Raw genomic sequence first — 19071 nt, 5'->3', positions numbered from 1 at the left:
CACACGGCAACCACTCCCACCCCGGCCATTCCCTTCTTAAGCCTCCCAGGCTTTTATGGTAGCTCCGCCCTTCACTAGGACGCTTTTTCCCCCATAAAGCCCTGACCTTTCTTCCTCTCAATGGTGTACTGCAGCCTGCCTCTGGTTAAACTCATCTCCGGTTACCAGGGCCCCTTCCACCCCAGCTTCTCCAGGGCATGAGCGCCTTCGCCCAGGCACGTGACTTGTGGGACCCACCACGCTAATTAGTGCAAAATATGGAGGAGAACGAACGAGGGGGACTAACGCAGAGCACCTGCTATGTACCGGGAACCTCACACATGAGCTCGTTTCACCTTCACGATACCCCTGGGAGGCAGGTGTTCCCCCTGTCACAGATGGGGCCCAGAGTGCAGTGAGGCCCATCTTCAACCCAAAGCCAAGACTCTTCCCTGAGATTGTGGGGCCCTCCCGCAGGGCAGGCCTGGGATACAATGAGCAAAGGGAGGGGTGTATCCTCAGCCACTGGGGCGGCCTGGGTTCATTTCTGGCCACGTCAGGGCATCCGGTTCCAGCACAGCCCCTGAGGACTGTCAAAACGTGGCCTTCTTCTGACTTTCGGCAAGACACCACCTCTGGTTTCCAAAACAAGGTCTCTGCTCTCCCGAGTCACGGATCCTCTGAGACTCTAATGACAGTTCGGATGCTCTCCCCAGAAAAACGTGCTTGTAGTCATGAGTGCGGGGAGTTGCAGAAGCCCTGGAGCCCGTTTGTTTTTAAAGGCATCAGGTAGTTAAGAAACCCTGCTCCAGGGGCACCTGGGTGGCTCAGTTGGTTAAGCGTCTGACCCTTGATTTTGGCTCAGGTCGTGATCTCGCAGCTCCCAGTGAGTTTGAGCCCCACGTGAGGCTCTGCACTGACAGTGTGGAGGCTGCTTGGGATTCTCTCTGCCTCTCCCCTGCTCACTCTCTCTCTCAAAAATAAATAAATAAACTTAAAAAAAAATTTTTTTTTAAAAGAAAGAAAGAAACCCTGCTCCAGAAAGAGCTTCCCTGTGAAGGCCAGGCCGCAGTGGCAGGAGGGGCCCCGGTGACACTGTCAGAGGGTCGGGGAAGGGGAGCTCATCGGTAAAAGGCAGTTTATTGGGGCAGCTTCATGCGGGGCAGCGTCCTCTAGGCCACAGACCGGCCGGGAGAGGGCAGCGTGGCACAGCTGCCCCAGGACTCCCGTGCCCATGCTGCCCAGCTTCCCCCCAGGAAGGCAAGGGGAGGAGGCACCATCGTCCATCTCCAACACACTGTGCTTGATCCATGCGGAAGTGGCTCCCCACTCTGTCGGGGCTGCTGGTGAAAGCCTTGAGGTTTCTGAGCCCATCGAGGCACGGAGGAACACCGGCAGGCTGTGGCAGGTGGCAGGCGGAACACTGGCGAGGCGTGGACAGCCCGAGCGCACCTCTGCGGGGGTGGCCCAGCCTCCCAAGTGCTCATGGTCTGGGCAGAGGAGGCTCTCTGGGTAACAGGGAAGGGAAAGCTCTTCCCAGGGCAAGGGGCCCCCTGGGCTCCCGGACACCGTGGGGGCAGGTGGGAGGAGGCCTGGCTGGGGCTGCCCTGGGAGGGCCTGGCAGTCTCCGGGAAGCTCAAAGGCAGGGCAGCAGCAGGAGGCCAAGTTCACAGAGGCTCACTGCCGAAGCTGCTTTTGCTTTTCTTACGCTTGACCTTGGTGAAGGGGATGTCGAGGGACTCGAGGCGGAAGGGCCGGGGCTGGGGCATTTCGGGGGCCTGGGTGGGCACGATGGCCGCGGTGTTGTTGAGTGGGGAGCTGAGGCCGGGGGGAGAGCTGTGATGCGCTGTGGAGAAGGGGGCAGAGGAGCAGGTAAGTCAGGGGTACGGAGAGGGGGAGCCCTGCCCGCTCCACCCAGCCGGAGGCCTGGTCCCCCAGCTGGGCCCCCAAAAGGCTTTGGACCAGGAGTGTGGAGTTTTAAAGGCTCAGATCGAGGCAACCTGGGACTCGAGCCAGACAAGCCTGCATTCAGAGCCCAACTTTGGGGAGCGACTTCTCCCAGAGCCTCAGTTGCCTCATCTGCAACATGGACACAATGCCGGGTCCTCGACTGATGTTCATTTGTCTCCTGTGCCATTTTCCCCTCCTGTTCCTCAACTCTGCTGGATTCCACCTCTTCAGTAGTCTCAGTGTAGGACTGAGATTTGCTTTTCATTGATATTTTATTAGAAACTCTGTGGTCTTTGATTTTGGTTTTAGAAATGAAAGAACGAAGTGATTTGCAATTCTTGCTTTTAAAAGTGTTTCACCTCGGTGGCCCTGCCTGCCCCCTTTGGCTCAATGGGAGAAAGCCACCACACCGGCATCTGCAGAAGCCAGTGAGCAGCTGAGCCAGACCCGTGCGACACGTGCCAGGGCACCGAGCCGCGTGTCATAGGCCTGCTGGGCATCGGGGGAGGCACCAAACACGGCAGCGGTCCGCCGAGAGATGAAGGGGGACAGGAAGAGGGAGGCTGTGCGTTGGGCATGTACTACGTGCCAGGCCCGGGGATGGGCTGCTTGCCCACCTCATTTCACCTAAGCCCCGAGAAGCAGGTATACCCAACTCAGTGCACAGCTGAGGAAACTGAGGCTCAGAGATGGGAAGGGGTTTTTAACCCGGGCCTGACGCCACTCCACCCATCACGCGACTCCCAGTCGGCAGAGGACCAGGAAGGGCTCTCTCGGGGAGCGGCTGGAGGACAGGAGGTGGGCGGGGCACTCACCGAGGCTCTTCATGAGATCCATGCTGAGGATCTGGCTGGCTCGCTTGGACCGGAAGTAGTTACTGGCAATGTTTTCACTGTCGCTGCGACTGAGCATCAGCTTGTAGCGGTCTTCCTCCTGCCGAGATTCCAGATCCTTGTGGGTCAAGACCCCTTGTTTGTATAGTTCTTACCTCTGCAGGCCCGGGGGGGCTGGGGGCTGCCCTGAGCCTCACTGCCCACACTCCTGGGGTGGGGTCCAGGCAGCTCAGGCCAGGAGAGCCACAGCTCCAGCCGGAGCTACCCAACCCCCCTTCCTTGGTATGGGAATGCCCTTGCCTTGGTATGCCCTTGCTCTTGGTATGCGTATGCCCTTGCTTGTTCTCCGTCAGGGGCAAGGGCAATGCCATAGCCCCAACCCATCTCGGCACATTCACAGAACAGGTAATACAGTACTCAGCCCATGGTCCCAACCTCTTATCATCAAGGACTGTGATTTGTCACCACTGTAGTGGACTTGTTTTCCTCAGCCTGAATCTCTTCCTTCAAGGACTACCCTTCTCCCCTTTGGCATGGTCCTGCTGAGGCGATCCTTCAGAGCACTGTAATACCACCGCTCCCTCTTGTCCACCCCCTTGCTGCACAACTGGCCATGTGACCCAGACTGAACCAGTCACAGAAATACATCTTCCAGGGGCGCCTGGGTGGCTCAGTCGGTTGAGCATCCAACGTCAGCTCAGGTCATGATCTCACGGTTCGTGGGTTCGAGCCCCACATCGGGCTCTGTGCTGACAGCTCAGAGCCTGAAGCCTGCTTGGGATTCCGTGTCTCCCTCTCTTTCTGCCCCTCCACCTGCTCACACTCTGTCTCTCTCTCTCTCAAAAATGAAATAAACATTGGGGCGCCTGAGTGTCTCAGTCAGTTAAGCATCCGACTTCAGCTCAGGTCATGATCTCCCGATTCGTGGGTTCAAGCCCCACGTCGGGCTCTGTGCTGACGGCTCAGAGCCTGGAGCCTGCTTGAGATTCTGTGTCTCCCTCTCTCTCTGCCTCTCCCCCATTCATGCTCTGTCTCTCTCTCTCTCTCTCAAAAATAAATACATTTAAATTTTTTTTAAAAAAATAAATAAAATAAGTGTTAAATTTTTTTTTTTAAAGAAAAGGAAATACATTTTCCAGGGGCACCTGGGTGTCTCAGTCAGTTAAGCATCCAACTCTTGATTTCGGCTCAGGTCATGATCTCTAGTTCGTGGGTTCAAGCCCCATGTCAGGCTCTGTGCTGACAGCAGGGAGCCTGCTTGGGATTCTCTGCCTCCCTCTCTTTCTGCCCCTCCCCCACTAGTGTGCATGTGCTCTCTCTCTCTCTCTCTCTCAAAAGTAAGTAAACGTTAAAAATTTTTTCGGGGCGCCTGGGTGGCTCAGTCGGTTGAGTGTCCGACTTCGGCTCAGGTCATGATCTCACAGTCCGTGGGTTCGAGCCCCACGTCAGGCTCTGTGCTGACAGCTCAGAGCCTGGAGGCTGCTTCGGATTCTGTGTCTCCCTCTCTTTCTGCCCCTCCCCCACTCACACTCTGTCTCTCTCTCTCAAAAATAAAGATTTAAAAAAATTTTTTTAATAAAAATTTTTTTTTTTCTGGACATAGTCATTGGTCTAAGAGCAGGCCCCTCACCCAGGCCGACTGATCAGAATCTTCCCACAAGTGTTGGTTAAGATGTGGTAAGAGACTGGGTCTCTTCGTCTTGGATCACCAATCGCCAGCGGCCACCTTTCCTGCCACGTAGCCAAAGCCTGCCTGAGTCTGAAGCTAACGTAACGAGGGAAGCAGAACCAAGAGGTGGGGAAACACACAGAAAGTGTGGTGCTTCACAGGGAAGTTTTCTGACCTCTGCTTTGGGGAGGTACATTTCTGTTGTCATGCAAAACGTGGGAGATATGAGAATAAAGTGACTTTAGAATCCCAATTACTGTTTCATAAATCCCTGAGGGCCCTTTGGTCCAAAGACACCAGCAAGGGTCCAGGGAACCAGAATGTACTGCCTGGCCTCTGGGATTGAAGACAAAGCTTCTGTCCTTCACCAGCAGGAGGGGCTGCCTCTACTTTCCCTTTGGCCATAAGGGCCTTTGAATGAGGGCCAGAGGCGGTGCAGGGTCTGGGCACCAGAATTACATAGAAAGGATCCAGGCTCAGACTCCTGCGTAGGTCCTTTTTTTTTTTTTTTTTTTTTTTTTAACACTGCAGCACTTTTTCCCCACACAGTGACATGTTGCTGGGGCCTAATGTTCTCCACGTGACAGTAGAAAACTAAAATTTGTCATCTCTTAAAGAATTGAGAATTGTGTACAAAAGCATAAATTAAAAGCATGAATAAATCTACAGTTGTGAATGCAAACCATTTTCCAACTCAAGGCAATTAACAACCCTTGGTGTTCTGCCAGGAAAACATCAGGTAAGAAAGGAAAGTGGGTCCTAAGGCTCAGACCTTCCCAAACCCTGTCAGACCAGCAAGACAGAAATGACCACTGGTCCAGGACTCCTGCCAGCCTCCAGCGAAATCCTGGGACAGGCAGCTCTCAACACATTAATACCCTGCACGGATCAAGAACTTCATAGTAGGGGTGCCCGGGTGGCTAAGTCGGTTGAGTGTCCGACTTCGGCTCAGGTCGCGATCTCGCCGTTCGAGTCCCTTGTCAGGATCTGTGCTGACAGTTTGGAGCCTGGAGCTGCTTTGGATTCTGTGTCTCCCTCTCTCTCAAAATTAAATAAACTTTGAAAAAAAATTAAAAGAGAAAAAAGAACCTCATGGTCTAGGGGCACCTGGGTGGTTCAGTCGGTTGAGCGTCCGACTTCGGCTCAGGTCATGATCTCACAGCTCGTGAGTTCGAGCCCCGCGTCGGGCTCTGTGCTGACCGCTCAGAGCCCGGAGCCTTCTTCGGATTCTGTGTCTCCCTCTCTCTCTCTGCCCCTCCCCCACTCATGCTCTGTCTTTGTCTCTCTCTCTCTCTCTCTCTCAAAAATAAACATTTAAAAAAAAAAGGAAAAAGAAATTCATGGACTCGCCGATTCTCAAACCAATGGATTTCTCTTCCATAAGCAGTTTCTCCACCTCGGCCACAAAGTGACTGAGATGCATGTACCAAGGGTTTAAATCAAAGATATGTACGTGGCACTGAACATATACCAATGGAACAGTTAACCTGGACACAAGGTCAAGATCAGCAACAAGCTCTACAATCCAGTGATGATACCAGATCCAAGGACCAAAGAAGCAGCCCAGTGCCCTATAGTAACGCTCACCCACTGCACGGTGGGGACGAAGCCCCGCCAGCTCCCCACGCCTCGCCCCCTCTCACAGAGGCCTTACCATGCCTGCTTCACCGTTGTCTGCGGCAGAGGTTTTGCGGACGACCTTGTTCTGTGGCCCTGTTGGAACTGCTATGAGAAACAAAAGCCCAAGTCACTGCTGCCTGGTCTGAGTGCCAGAGGGACAGGGTGGGTGGCAACAGGTCCCCGAGCTGGCAGGTCAGGACTGGCTCAGGCCTGGGACCAGGGGAGTACACTTCCCAGCCCGAACCAAGGGATGACTTTGGGAAACAGACAATGGGAGGGCTCAGATGTCAAAGCAGCCATTCCCCTGCTTCTAACAGCACAGCAGGCTGGTGGGGGCAGGGGGAACCCCGGGAAGTGGAGCTGGCTGGCCTTCGGGCAGGGGTAGCGTCAGTGCCATCCATAAACATCAGGGATGCGGGACCTAAACGAACATTCTCTTGACGGCGGGGAGGCCCACTGGGGGCCCCAGGGGACATAAGACTCTGCTGCTCCCTAAGTGCTCCCAGACTCATCAGAGGTGGAGGGGCCTTCCAGACCCCCAGCCCCTCCTTTGTGAAGATCAGGGACCAAGGCCCAGAGACAAACAGTGACCTTCATAAAGTCACACAGGAAGTCAGTGGCAAAAGCAGAAGGTGAGCCAGGCCTGGAACTCTGAACGGCCCGGTCCTATCCCCGGTCCTACAACTCCCTGCTCTGCCTGGGACTCTGGCTAAGTCACTCACTCTGAGATTCCATCTCCCGAAATGTAAAATCTTTGTCCTCCATGGGGTTGCTAGGGGATAATGCTGGGGGACGATCATGACAGTGGTAGAATGTACCACGGGGGCGCCTGGGTGGCTCAGTCGGTTAAGCCTCCGACTCCAGCTCAGGTCATGATCTCACAGTCCGTGAGTTCAAGCCCCGTGTCGGGCTCTGTGCTGACAGTGTGGAGCCTGGAGCCCACTTCCAGTTCTGTGTCTCTCCCTCTCTCTGCCCCTCCCCTGCTCACATTCTTTCTCTCTCTTTCTCAAAAATAAATAAACATTTAAAAAAAATGTACGGTGCACTTGGCACGTGCCGGGCATGGCGCTGAGGGTTTTATGGGCATTAACGCGTGTTAAGCCACCCAGCAATGTCTACGGAGGGTGCGGTCACTAATCCCCATTTCACAGACGAGGACACTGAGTCCCAAAGGGGTCACACGGGGCGTGGTGGAACCCGAATTCCAACCCACACGACTTCTCCCTCAGGCCCCCCCTCGCTTTGGAGCCCGGAGCCCCGGGCCTGCTGCGCCCACAGCCAGCAGGGCGGGAGCCCGGGCTCCGGGTCAGCCTGCAGGAGGGCAAACCGTGGGGAAGAGCGAGGGGACGGCCAAGCGCCTGACCTACTGGGAGGCTGGTTTTTACGATGATGGGCTCGGGGATCTTCCAGAAGCCGTTGTCCTCATCCCAGCAGGACTCGCGCCGGATCTTCTCCAGGTTGCTGTAGTTGCAGTCGCGGCGGATGAGAGGCTGCACCTGCTCCAGGAGCTGCTGGAGGAGCATGGAGTCCCGCTCCTGCCGGCGGATGGTGGCCAGGTAATCGATCTTTTCCAGCTCGAACTCCGACTGCAGGTCCTTGATTTCCACCTCCGCCGCCCGAAGCTGAAAGCAGGGGGTGACGATCTCGAGCAGGGAAGACAGCAAGCCCTTTTATCCACCCTCGGCACCCACTGCCCGAGCCTTCAGCCGGGCACCCGTCATCTGTTCGCCGATCCGCTCGTCCGCCCACGCCCGCCTCCCGTCTGTCCACCAGCACTAAACGAGCACCTACTGTGTCCACAGCTCTAAAGAAAACAGGAAAAGGACTTGCTCCTTAGCCCCCCCGCCCCATGCCAGCCCTCGGAGACGACCCCACACAAACACGTTTTATCTAGGAGCCTCTTAGAAGGCTCCACACATAACACTGTGGAGTCACCACTTCTTAAAAAGTCTCAGAGACTTGTATAAATCCTTTTCCTAAGGGGAGCAGAGCCGTAAACTCTCAGACTCAGTGCTCACAGTCAAGTTACGACGTGACAGACATTGGCTTAAGAGTCAGACCCATCCTGATTTGACCATGGATTCTAGACTTTTGTGATCTGCCCTGGTCACAGGTGACTCCCAGCTGCAACTGTAACCATGCTCTCCCTGAGCCCCAAGATTCCTGGGTGCATAGTCTGTTTCCTTAAAGAGCAGGTACAGTTCGATCAGTGAAGGAGGATGTTTCAAATTCATGGGAATGGTCATCACATGCAACCAGTTGAAAGCAGAGGCTATCTGGTAGGACACAGGTGGGCAATTAATGCTCTATTTCTTGAGGCACCTGGGTGGCTCAGTTGGTTAAGCATCTGATTCTTGATTTCTGCTCTGGCCATGATCTCACAGTTCATGGGTTCGAACCCTGCGTCAGGCTCTGCACTGGCAGTGCAGAACCTGCTTGGGAATCTCTCTCTCCCCTTCTCTCTCTCTGCCCCTCCCCTGCTCCCCACTCACACGTGCTCTCTCTCTCTCCCTCTCAACATAAATAAATAAACTTCAAAAATATATTAAATCCATGTTCCAATCCATGAACATGGGATGTCTTTCCATTTATTTAGGTATTCTTAATTTCTTTCAACAGTGTTTTCTAATTTTTGGCATATAGTTTTACCCTTCTTTTGTTACATTTATTCCTAAGTAGTTTATTCTTTTTGATGTGTTATAAATGGAATTGTTTTCTTAATTTCATTTGCAGGTTGTTCATTGAGAGTATGTAGAAATATAATTGCTTTTTGCTTATTAATCTTGTATCCTGCAACCTTGCTGAAGTATTTTTTTTTTTTTTAGTGGATTCCTTAGGATTTTCTACATAAGATGATGTCATCTGCACAAAGAAATCCTTGTACCTATTCCCTTCCAAACTCAATGCCTTTTAAATCACTTTCTTGCCTAAGTGACCTAGCTAGAACCTTCAACCTACTGTGAAACAGAAGTGCTGACAACGGACACCCTTGTCTTCTTTGTCATCTTAGGGGGAAAGCATTAAGTCTTTCACCATTGAGTATGATGTTTTCTGTGGATTTTTCATAGGTGCCCTTTATCAGAATAAAGAAGTTTCCTTCTAGTTCTAGCTTCCTGGGTGTTTTTATCATAACAGATGTTGGTTTTTTCAAATGCTTTTTCTGCATCTACTACGATGATCATATGGGTTTTGTCTTTTATTCTATTGATATGGTATATTGCATTAATTGATTTTTGGATACCAAACTAACCTTGCATTCCTAGGATAAATCCTACTTTGGCATGATGTACAATCTTTTTACATGTTGTTGGATTTGGTTTGCTAGAATTTTGTGGAGCATTTTGTCTCTATATTTATAAGAAATATTAGTCTGTAGTTTTCTTGTTATGTCTTTGTATGGTTTTGTTATCAGGTGATATTGGGCCTATAGAATGAATTAAGAGGTGTTTCCTTCTAGTTCACATGACTTTTTAAAGATACTTTTTAAAGCCCTAGTCTTCACTTTACAAATAAAATTCAGTGAGAAGATGTAATGGGAGAGGATACCCCACAGAGGAAAGCAAATACAAGAAAATATCTAGGTGTGAAATTAACAAGATTATGTTCAAAACCTATGTGAGGAAATTTATAAAACACTCCTGAGTGACATAAAAATTGATCTGAACTAACAGGAGATATACCGTGTTCCCGGATGTGAAAATCCAACCTCATAAACATATCAATACTCTCAAGCTAATTTATAAATATAACATGATTCTGCCAAAAGTTCCACCAATTTTTTTCTTTGTTTCTCTTCATTTTTTTTTAATGTTTTCATTTATTTTTGAGACAGAGAGAGACAGAGCATGAGCAGAGAAGGGGCAGAGAGAGAGGGAGACACAGAATCTGAAGCAGGCTCCAGGCTCTGAGCTGTCCGCACAGAGCCTGACGCGGGGCTTAAACTCCCAAAGCGCGAGATCATGACCTGAGTCAAAGTTGGACGCTTCACCGACTAAGCCACCCAGGCGCCCCATAAAAAGTCAATTAATTTGACAAAGTAAAACTTAAAAAAAAAAAACTTTTGCGTGGCAAAAATACCATAAAGCATAGTAAAAAGACAAATGAAATTGGAACAGAAATCTTTCTACCTTACATCACAGAGGAAGAAATTGGCGACCGACCAAGGAATATGAATATCCGTAATATAAATTACAATACTCCTGCTGTAAAGAGCTTCTACAACCGGAGAAGGAAAGGAAGCAGCATCCTTATGGAAAAGGGGTCAAAAGACTTGGGATGAGCACTGGGTGTTGTATGGAAGCCAATTTGACAATAAATTATATCAAATAAATACATACATACATACATACATACATACATACATAAAGCGAGCCCAGTTCAGAGGGGGAGAACTGCAGCCGTCCCTAAAACATAGGAAGGAATGGCTCAGCCTTGCTCAACAGTAAGCAAAAGGCACATTGCTGAGGCTGTGAGAAAGCGCACTCGTACGGACTAGTGGAAATGCAAAGGGATTCACCCTCAAGGAGGAGAAGTTGGCAAAAGCTACCAAAGTCACATATGCTTTCCTCTCCGTCCAGCTGGAGGAATCGATTCCAATGTATACCTACCCTAAATACAAAAGCAGTGTGCACAAGTTATTCACTACACAGCACTTTTCCCTGGCAAAAGATAGAAAACAATCCAAATGTCCATCAAGAGAGGGCTGCTGGAGGGGCGCCCGGGTGGCTCAGTCGGTTAAGTATCTCGCTTCAGCTCGGGTCATGATCTCACAGTTCGTGGGTTCGAGCCCCACACTGGGCTCTGTGCTGACAGCTCAGAGTCTGGAGCCTGTTTCAGATTCTGTGTGTGTGTGTGTGTGTGTGTGTGTGTGTGTGTGTCAAAAATACATAAACATCGTAAAAAAAAAGAGAGAGAGAGAGAGAGAGGGCTGCTGGAATAAACAATGACACACCCTCACAGTGGAGCAGCACCCAGCAGTAAAAAGGAATGGCATATTTCTAGATACCGCTGCCGAGGGACCTCCAGGATGGATCATGTGAAAAAGACAAGGCGGAGGAAAGTGTGTTTGTAGCTACTTTTTCTAAGAAGAGTGAGGGCATGTACATGTATGCACAGCAGATTTGTACACACACACACGTATTTGCTTATATTAAAAAACAAAAGTGGGGCGCCTGGATGACTCATTCCATTAAGCATCCGACTCTTGATTTCGGCTCAGGTCATGATCTTGCAGTTTGTGGGTTCGAGCCCCTCATCAGGCTCTGCACTGACAGCACGGAGCCTGCTTGGGATTTTCTCTCTCTCCACCTGCCCCCTCTCTCTCTGCCCCTCTCCCGCTTGTGTGCTCTCTCTCTCTCTCTCTCTCTCTGAAGAATAAATAAATTTTTTAGAAAGTTAAAAAAAAGTTCTGGATACCTGGGGATAATGACAGGGGATAAATCTGATTCTCTCCAGACAGGCCCTCCAAAACAACACACTGAGCAAAGAGAGAAAATAAAACCACCCTGAGCCCAGCCTCATGACCCAAAGACAGAACACCAGCAGCTTCGAAATAACCAGAAGTCCAGCAGACAGCTCGTGGGCCCAGCCCACAGCAAGGAGGAGCAGAAAGCACCCAGGAAAGTGTGCAAGGGGGAAGGCAGGGTGATGGAAGGCAGATAAAATCACCCCCCAAAAGAGAAAGCCCCACTCTGAGTGGGAAAATACCAATAATGGATCTGATACTGCGAAACTGATGGAAGAGACTGGAATGTGGGCTGGTCTCTGCAAGACTGAGTCTCTGCAAGTCTCTGTAGACTCAGAGACTCTTGTAGTCTCTGCAAGGCATTGCTTCTGGAGGGTGCTTAGAGATGGGAGGCCCCTGGAGGTGGAAATCAGAAGTGCTGCAGAAACAAGAGAAAATCCCAAAAGACACAGTGACCCCTCCCACAGAAAGGGAGGGAGAGAGTGAGAATGAGTGGGGGAGGGGCAGAGAGCGAGGGAGAGAGAGGGTCTGAAGTGGGCTCTGCCCTGACAGTAGCGAGCCCAATGCAGGGCTTGAACTCATGAACCGTGAGATCATGACCTGAGCTGAGGTCGGGACACTTAACTGACTGAGCCACCCAGGCACCCCTGTGAATATGTTATCTTATGCGGTAGAAAGCACTTTGCAAATGGAAGTAAGGTTATTCATCTGTTGACTTTATTTTTTTTTAATTAAAAAAAATTTTTTTTTGGTAACATTTATTTATTATTGAGAGACAGAGAGAGACACAGCACGAGCATGGGAGGGGCACAGAGAGGAGGAGACACAGAATCGGAAGCAGGCTCCAGGCTCTGAGCTGTCAGCACAGAGCCCGACGCGGGGCTCAAACTCACAAACCGTGAGATCATGACCTGAGTCAAAGTTGGACGCTTAACCGACTGAGCCACCCAGGAGCCCCCTAAGCTGTTGACTTTAAACCAGGGAGATCACCCCGGGTCATCTGGTGAGCCCAGTGTAACCACACGGGCCTTGCAGGAGGGGAGCAGAGAGCCAGGCAGAGGACTGGCCTTAGAAGAGATGCTTTAGACAAAGGAGACAAGGGTAGAGTGAGAAAGCTGAAGTCTGGGAGGAGCTGGCCGTGGCTGTCTTTCAGGCGGGCCACGAGCTGGGAAAGGCAGGCAGCTTCTAGAAACAGAATGACCCCCAGCGGCCAGCCAGTGAGGAAATGGGAACTCAGTCCTACAACCACATAGGCTAGAATCCTGTCAACAGGTGTCCTAGAAACAGATTCTTTCCTAGCACCTCCAGAAGGAAACTGACCCTGCCAACACCTTGGCTTCAGCCTTGTGGAATTCTAAGCAGAAGAACCAGCCATGCGGGAGCTGGATCCTGACCCACAGAACCGCGAGATAATAAATTTGTGTTCTTTTAAACAACTCGATTTGTGGGGATATGCCAGCCACCGCAGCAATAGGGGACGGCGTGTATTTAACACTGCACTTCACCATACGAACAGAAGAGTGTGCTATCGACTGAGCAAACCTAGCCAGCAGCCCAAACCTTCACCTCTGCTTCCAGCTGGTACCGAAAGTGCAGAAAACACAAGACATTGCGAAATAAACAGAAAAGAGCAGAAGCAGCTAATCAAAGTTACTATGAGAAACAGAAAATGAAAATCAAAGCATTTCAGAAGAAGAAAATTCCCCGCCAGAGCACAAGCACGCAGAACCAAAATGTAACCCAGCATCCCAACGTGCACAAAATCTCCTTAAATTCACATAGGGAAATTTCAAGTCAGCAATCCAAACACTTAAAGTGGAAATGGATGAAAAAGTGAAGAAGGTGTAAAATGAGACATTAACCAAACTCCAGAAAGAATTTTAAAAATTTAAAAATTAAAGAAAAATTACAAGATATCCTGGGAAGAACAGATTTGGCTGAAAACATAAAAAAGGTATTGAGAAAAACCATGAGGGGCGCCTGGGTGGCTCAGTCAGTTAAGGGTCCGACTTCAGCTCAGCTGACGATCTCACGGTTCATGAGTTCAAGCCCCTCGTGGGGTTCTGCGCTGACAGTGTGGAGCCTGCTTGGGATTCTCTCTCTCTCTCTCTCTCTCTCTCTCTCCCTCCCTCCCTCCCTCTCTCAAAATAAATAAATAAACTTAAAAAAAAAAGAAAAAGAAAAAGCATGAAAATAGCCAAGAAAATTTAAGAACTACAGAGGTTCAAAGAGAAAAGCATCAGCTTCCACTTTGGCGAGATCCTTCGGTTGGTGGTGTGGGTGGGGACGAGGGTTAGCCGAGGGGGACATGATGGGGCCCAGGGCGCCTGAGGGCGCTCCGAGGGAAGCAGGTGCCAACTTGTCCTCCTCTGCCTTGTCCTCACTCCCTGCGCTCAGTCCATTCACGTCCTTTCTGCTCCTGGAGCCACTGACATTCTCTGCACTGGCCCCTCTCTCGGCCTGGAAGCCTCTTCCTTCAGGTCATGACATACGGCAGGGCCCGGCCTTTCTTAATGCTCAGGTCCCACCTCAGAAGTCACTGCCTTTGTGAGAACCTCCCTGCCCCCCACCCAAGGTGGCCCCAGGAACTTCTGGGGTTCTCTTAATGCTCAGTTCCTTGATGAGGGTGCTGGGTTCATGGGCGCATTCACTTTGCAGAAATGAATTATGTTGCATATTTGTGATTTGTATGTTTATACTTCAATCAAAACGAAAAGAAAAAGGAGCGTGTGGGTGGCTTGGTTAGTTAAGCGTCCGACTCTTCGTTTCAGCTCAGGTCATGATCTCACGGTTTGTGAGTTCGAGCCCTGCATTGGGCTCTGTGCTGAAAATCCGGAGCCTGCTTGGGATTCTCTCTCTGCCTCTCTCTCTGCCCCTCCCTCCCTTGCTCTCTCTCTGTGTCTTAAAATAAATAAAAAACCTTTTTGCAGCAGACCTCCACAGAAACTTGGCCAGCCAGAAAGGAGGGGCAGGATATATTCAATGCGCTGAATCAGAAAAACATGCAGCCAAGAATTCTTTATCCAGCAAGGCTGTCACTCAACATAGATGGAGAGATAAAAAGTTTCCCAGGCAAACAAAAATTAAAGGAGTTTGTGACCACTAAACCAGCCCTGGAAGAAATTTTAAGGGGGACTCTCTGAGGGGAGAAAACATGAAAATATAAATAAGTAAGTAAGTAAATAAATAAATAAATAAATACCAAAAGCAACAAAGATTAGAAAGGACCAGAGAACACCACCAGAAACTCTAACTCTACAAGCATCACAATGGCAATAAATTCATATCTTTTAGTACTCACTCTAAACGTCAATGGACTCAATGCTCCCATCAAAAGATATAGGGTAACAGAATGGATAAGAAAACAAGATCCATCTATATGCTGTTTACAAGAGACCCACTTTAGACCTAAAGAAACCTTCAGATTGAAAGTCAGGGGATGGAGAACCATCTATCATGCTAATGGTCAACAAAAGAAAGCCGGAGTACCCATACTTCTATCAGACAATCTAGACTTTAAAATAAAGACTGTGTCAAGAGATGCAGAAGGGCATTATATCATAATCAAGGGGTCTATAGACCAAGAAGACCTACCAACTGTAAACATTTATGTGCCAAATGTGAAAGCACCCAAATATATAAATCAATTAATCACAAACATAAAGAAACTCATCAATAGTAATACCATAATAGTAGGGCACTTCAACACCCCACTCACAGCAATGGACAGATCATCTAAGCAGAAAATCAACAAGGAAACAATGGCTTTGAATGACACACTGGACCAGATGGACTTAACAGATATATTCAGAACATTTCATCCTAAAGCAGCAGAATATACATTCTTCTCCAGTGCACATGGAACGTTCTCCAGAATAGACCACATACTGGGATACAAATCAGCCCTCAGCAAGCACAAAAAGGTCGAGATCATACTGTGCATATTTTCAGACCACAATGCTATGAAACTGGAAATCAACCACAACAAAAAAATTGAAAAGGTAACAAATACTTGGAGACTGAAGAACATCCTACTAATGAATGAAGTTAAAGAGGAAATTAAAAAGTATATGGAAGCCAATGAAAATGATAACAACACAACCCAAAACCTCTGGGACGCAGCAAAGGCAGTCATAAGAGGAAAGTATATAGCACCAGGCCTTCCTAAAGAAGGAAGAAAGATCTCAGATACACAACCTAACCTTACGCCTTAACGAGCTGGAAAAAGAACAGCAAATAAAACCCAAAACCAGCAGAAGACAGGAAATAATAAAGATTACAGCAGAAATTAATGCTATCGAAACCAAAATAACAATAGAACAGATCAATGAAACGAGAAGTTGGCTCTTTGAAAGAATTAACAAAATTGATAAACCACTAGCCAGTCTGATCAAAAAGAAAAAGGAAAGGACCCAAATAAATAAAATCAAGAATGAAACAGGAGAGATCACAAACCAACACAGCACAAATAAAAACAGTAATAAGAGAATATTATGAGCAATTATATGCCAATAAAATGGGCAATCTGGAAGAAATAGACAAATTCCTAGAAACATATACACTACCAAAACTGAAACAGGAAGAAATAGAAAATTTGAACAGACCCATAACCAGTAAGGAAATCGAATTCATAATCAAAAATCTTCCAAAAAACAAGAGTCCAGGGCCAGATGGCTTTCCAGGGGAATTCTACCAAACATTCAAGGAAGAGTTAACACCTATTCTCTTGAAGCTGTTCCAAAAAATAGAAAAGGAAGGGAAACTTTCAAACTCATTCTATGAAGCCAGCATTACCTTGATTCCAAAACCAGACAGAGACTCCACGAAAAAGAACTATAGACCAATTTCCTTGATGAACATGGATGCAAAAATCCTCAACAAGATATTTGCCAACCGGATCCAACAATACATTAAAAAAAATTATTCACCACGACCAAGTGGGGTTTACGCCTGGGACACAGGGCTGGTTCAATATCCGCAAAACAATTAATGTGATTCATCACATCAATAAAAGAAAGGACAAGAACCATATGATCCTCTCGATAGATGCAGAGAAAGCATGTGACAAGATATAGCATCCTTTCTTGATAAAAATCCTCAAGAAAGTAGGATAGAAGGATCATACCTTGAGATCATAAAAGCCGTAGATGAACGACCCAACACTAATATCATCCTCAATGGGGAAAAACTGAGAGCTTTCCCCCTAAGGTCAGGAAGAAGACAGAGATGTCCACTCTCGCCACTGTTATCCAACATAGTATTGGAAGTCTTAGCCTCTGCAATCAGACAACACAAAGAAATAAAAGGCATCCAAATTGGCCAGGAGGAGGTCAAACTTTCACTCTTCGCAGATGACATGATACTCTATATGGAAAACCTAAAGATTCCACCAAAAAACTGCTTGAATTGATTCATGAATTCGGCAAAGTTGCAGGATATAAAATCAATGCACAGAAATCGGCTGCATTCCTATACAACAACAATGAAGTGACAAAAAGAGAAATCAAGTAATCGATCCCATTTACAATTGCACCAAAAACCATAAAATACCAAAGAGGAATAAATCTAACCAAAGAGGCGAAAAATCTATACACTGAAAACTATAGAAAGCTTATGGAAGAAATTGAAGAAGACACAAAAAATGGAAAAAGATTCCATGCTCCTGGATAGGAAGAACAAATATTGTTAAAATGTCTATACTACCCTTAAAAAAAAGAAGGTGGGGAGGCGCCTGGGTGGCTCAGTCAGTTAAGCATCCGGCTTCCGACTTCGGCTCAGGTCATGATCTCACAGCCAGTGAGTTCGGGTCCCGCACTGAATTCTGTGCTATCAGCTCAGAGCCTGGAGCCTGCTTCAGATTCTGTGTCTCCCTCTCTCTCTGCTCCTCCCCCACTCACGCTCCCTCTCTCTCTGTCTCAAAGATGAATAAATGTTAAAAAAAATTTTTTTTAAATGTTGATACTACCCAAAGCAATCTACATATTCAATGCAATCCCTATCAAAATAACACCAGCATTCTTCACAGAGCTAGAACAAATAATCCAAAAATTTGCATGGAACCAGAAAAAGCCCCAAATAGCCAAAGCAATCTTGAAAAAGAAAACCAAAGCAGGAGGCATCACAATCCCAGACTTCAAGCTATACTACAAAGCTGTAATCATCAAGACAGTATGGTACTGGCACAAGAACAAACACTCAGATCAATGGAACAGAATAGAGAACCCAGAAATGGACCCACAAGTGTATAGCCAACTAATCTTTGACAAAGCAGGAAAGAATATCCAATGGAGTAAAGACAGTCTCTTCAGCAAATGGTGCTGGGAAAACTGGACAGCGACATGCAGAAGAATGAACCTGGACCACTTTCTTACACCAGACACAAAAATAAACTCAAAATGGATGAAAGACCTAAACGTAAGACAGGAAGCCATCAAAATCCTCGAGGAGAAAGCAGGCAAAAACCTCTTTGATCTTGGCCGCAGCAACTTCTTACTCAACACGTCTCCGGAGGCAAGGAAAACAAAAGCAAAAATGAACTACTGGGACCTCATCAAAATAAAAAGCTTCTGCACAGCGAAGGAAACAATCAGCAAAGCTAAAAGGCAAACGACGGAATGGGAGAAGATATTTGCAAATGACATATCAGATAAAGGGTTAGTATCCAAAATCTATAAAGAACTTATCAAACTCAACACCCCAAAAACAAATAATCCAGTGAAGAAATGGGCAAAAGACATGAATAGACACTTCTCAAAAGAAGACATCCAGATGGCCAACCGACACATGAAAAAATGGTCAACATCACTCATCATCAGGGAAATACAAATCAAAACCACAATGAGATACTACCTTACACCTGTCAGAATGGCTAACATGAACAACCCAGGCAACAACAGATGTTGGCGAGGATGTGGAGAGAGAGGATCTCTTTTGCATTGTTGGTGGCAATGCAAGCTGGTGCAGCCACTCTGGAAAACAGTCTGGAGGTTTCCCGAAAAACTAAAAATAGAACTACCCTACGACCCAGCAATTGCACTACTAGGCATTTATCCGCGGGATACAGGTGTGCTGTTTCGAAGGGACGCATGTACCCCCGTGTTTATAGCAGCACTATCGACAACAGCCAAAGTATGGAAAGAGCCCAAATGTCCATCGATGGATGAATGGATAAAGAAAATGTGGTATATACATGCAATGGAGTATTACTCGGCAATCAAAAAGAATGAAAAGTTGCCATTTGCAACCACGTGGATGGAACTGGAGGGTATTATGCTAAGTGAAATTAGTCAGTCAGAGAAAGACAAAAATCATATGATTTCACTCGTATGAGGACTTTAAGAGACAAAACAGATGAGCATAAGGGAAGGGAAGCAAAAATAATACAAAAACAGGGAGGGGGACAAAACAGAAGAGACTCATAAATATGGAGAACAAACTGAGGGTTACTGGAGGGGTTGTGGGAGGAGGGATGGGCTAAATGGGGAAGGGGCATTAAGGAATCTACTCCTGAAATCATTGTTGCAGTATATGCTAATTTGGGTATAAATTTTTAAAAA

General features: G+C 47.8%; 1 protein-coding gene across 7 annotated transcripts in view; it reads right to left on the bottom strand.

Moving 5' to 3' along the window:
* Positions 1 to 1100: 1100 nt before the first annotated feature.
* KIF17 (kinesin family member 17) overlaps positions 1101 to 19071 on the bottom strand; it is a 48207-nt gene continuing 30236 nt past the window's right edge. For 4 of the 7 annotated variants that reach the window (XM_078452280.2, XM_078452283.2, XM_078452285.2 and 1 more), the window contains 4 exons: positions 7415 to 7673; positions 6086 to 6156; positions 2745 to 2862; positions 1101 to 1825 (listed from right to left, as the gene is read on the bottom strand). In XM_078452280.2, coding sequence (XP_078308406.1) covers positions 1647 to 1825; positions 2745 to 2862; positions 6086 to 6156; positions 7415 to 7673 — 627 coding nt within the window. In that variant the 3' untranslated portion in view covers positions 1101 to 1646. The remainder of the gene's footprint in view (positions 1826 to 2744; positions 2863 to 6085; positions 6157 to 7414; positions 7674 to 19071) is intronic. The other 3 variants (XM_078452281.2, XM_078452284.2, XR_013557695.2) reach the window with 2 other exon arrangements.

This window comes from Panthera onca, chromosome C1, assembly GCF_046562875.1.
Source record: "Panthera onca isolate mPanOnc1 chromosome C1, mPanOnc1 haplotype 2, whole genome shotgun sequence".
Lineage (NCBI taxonomy): Eukaryota > Metazoa > Chordata > Mammalia > Carnivora > Felidae > Panthera > Panthera onca.
This window is presented reverse-complemented; position numbering and strand designations above follow the sequence as displayed.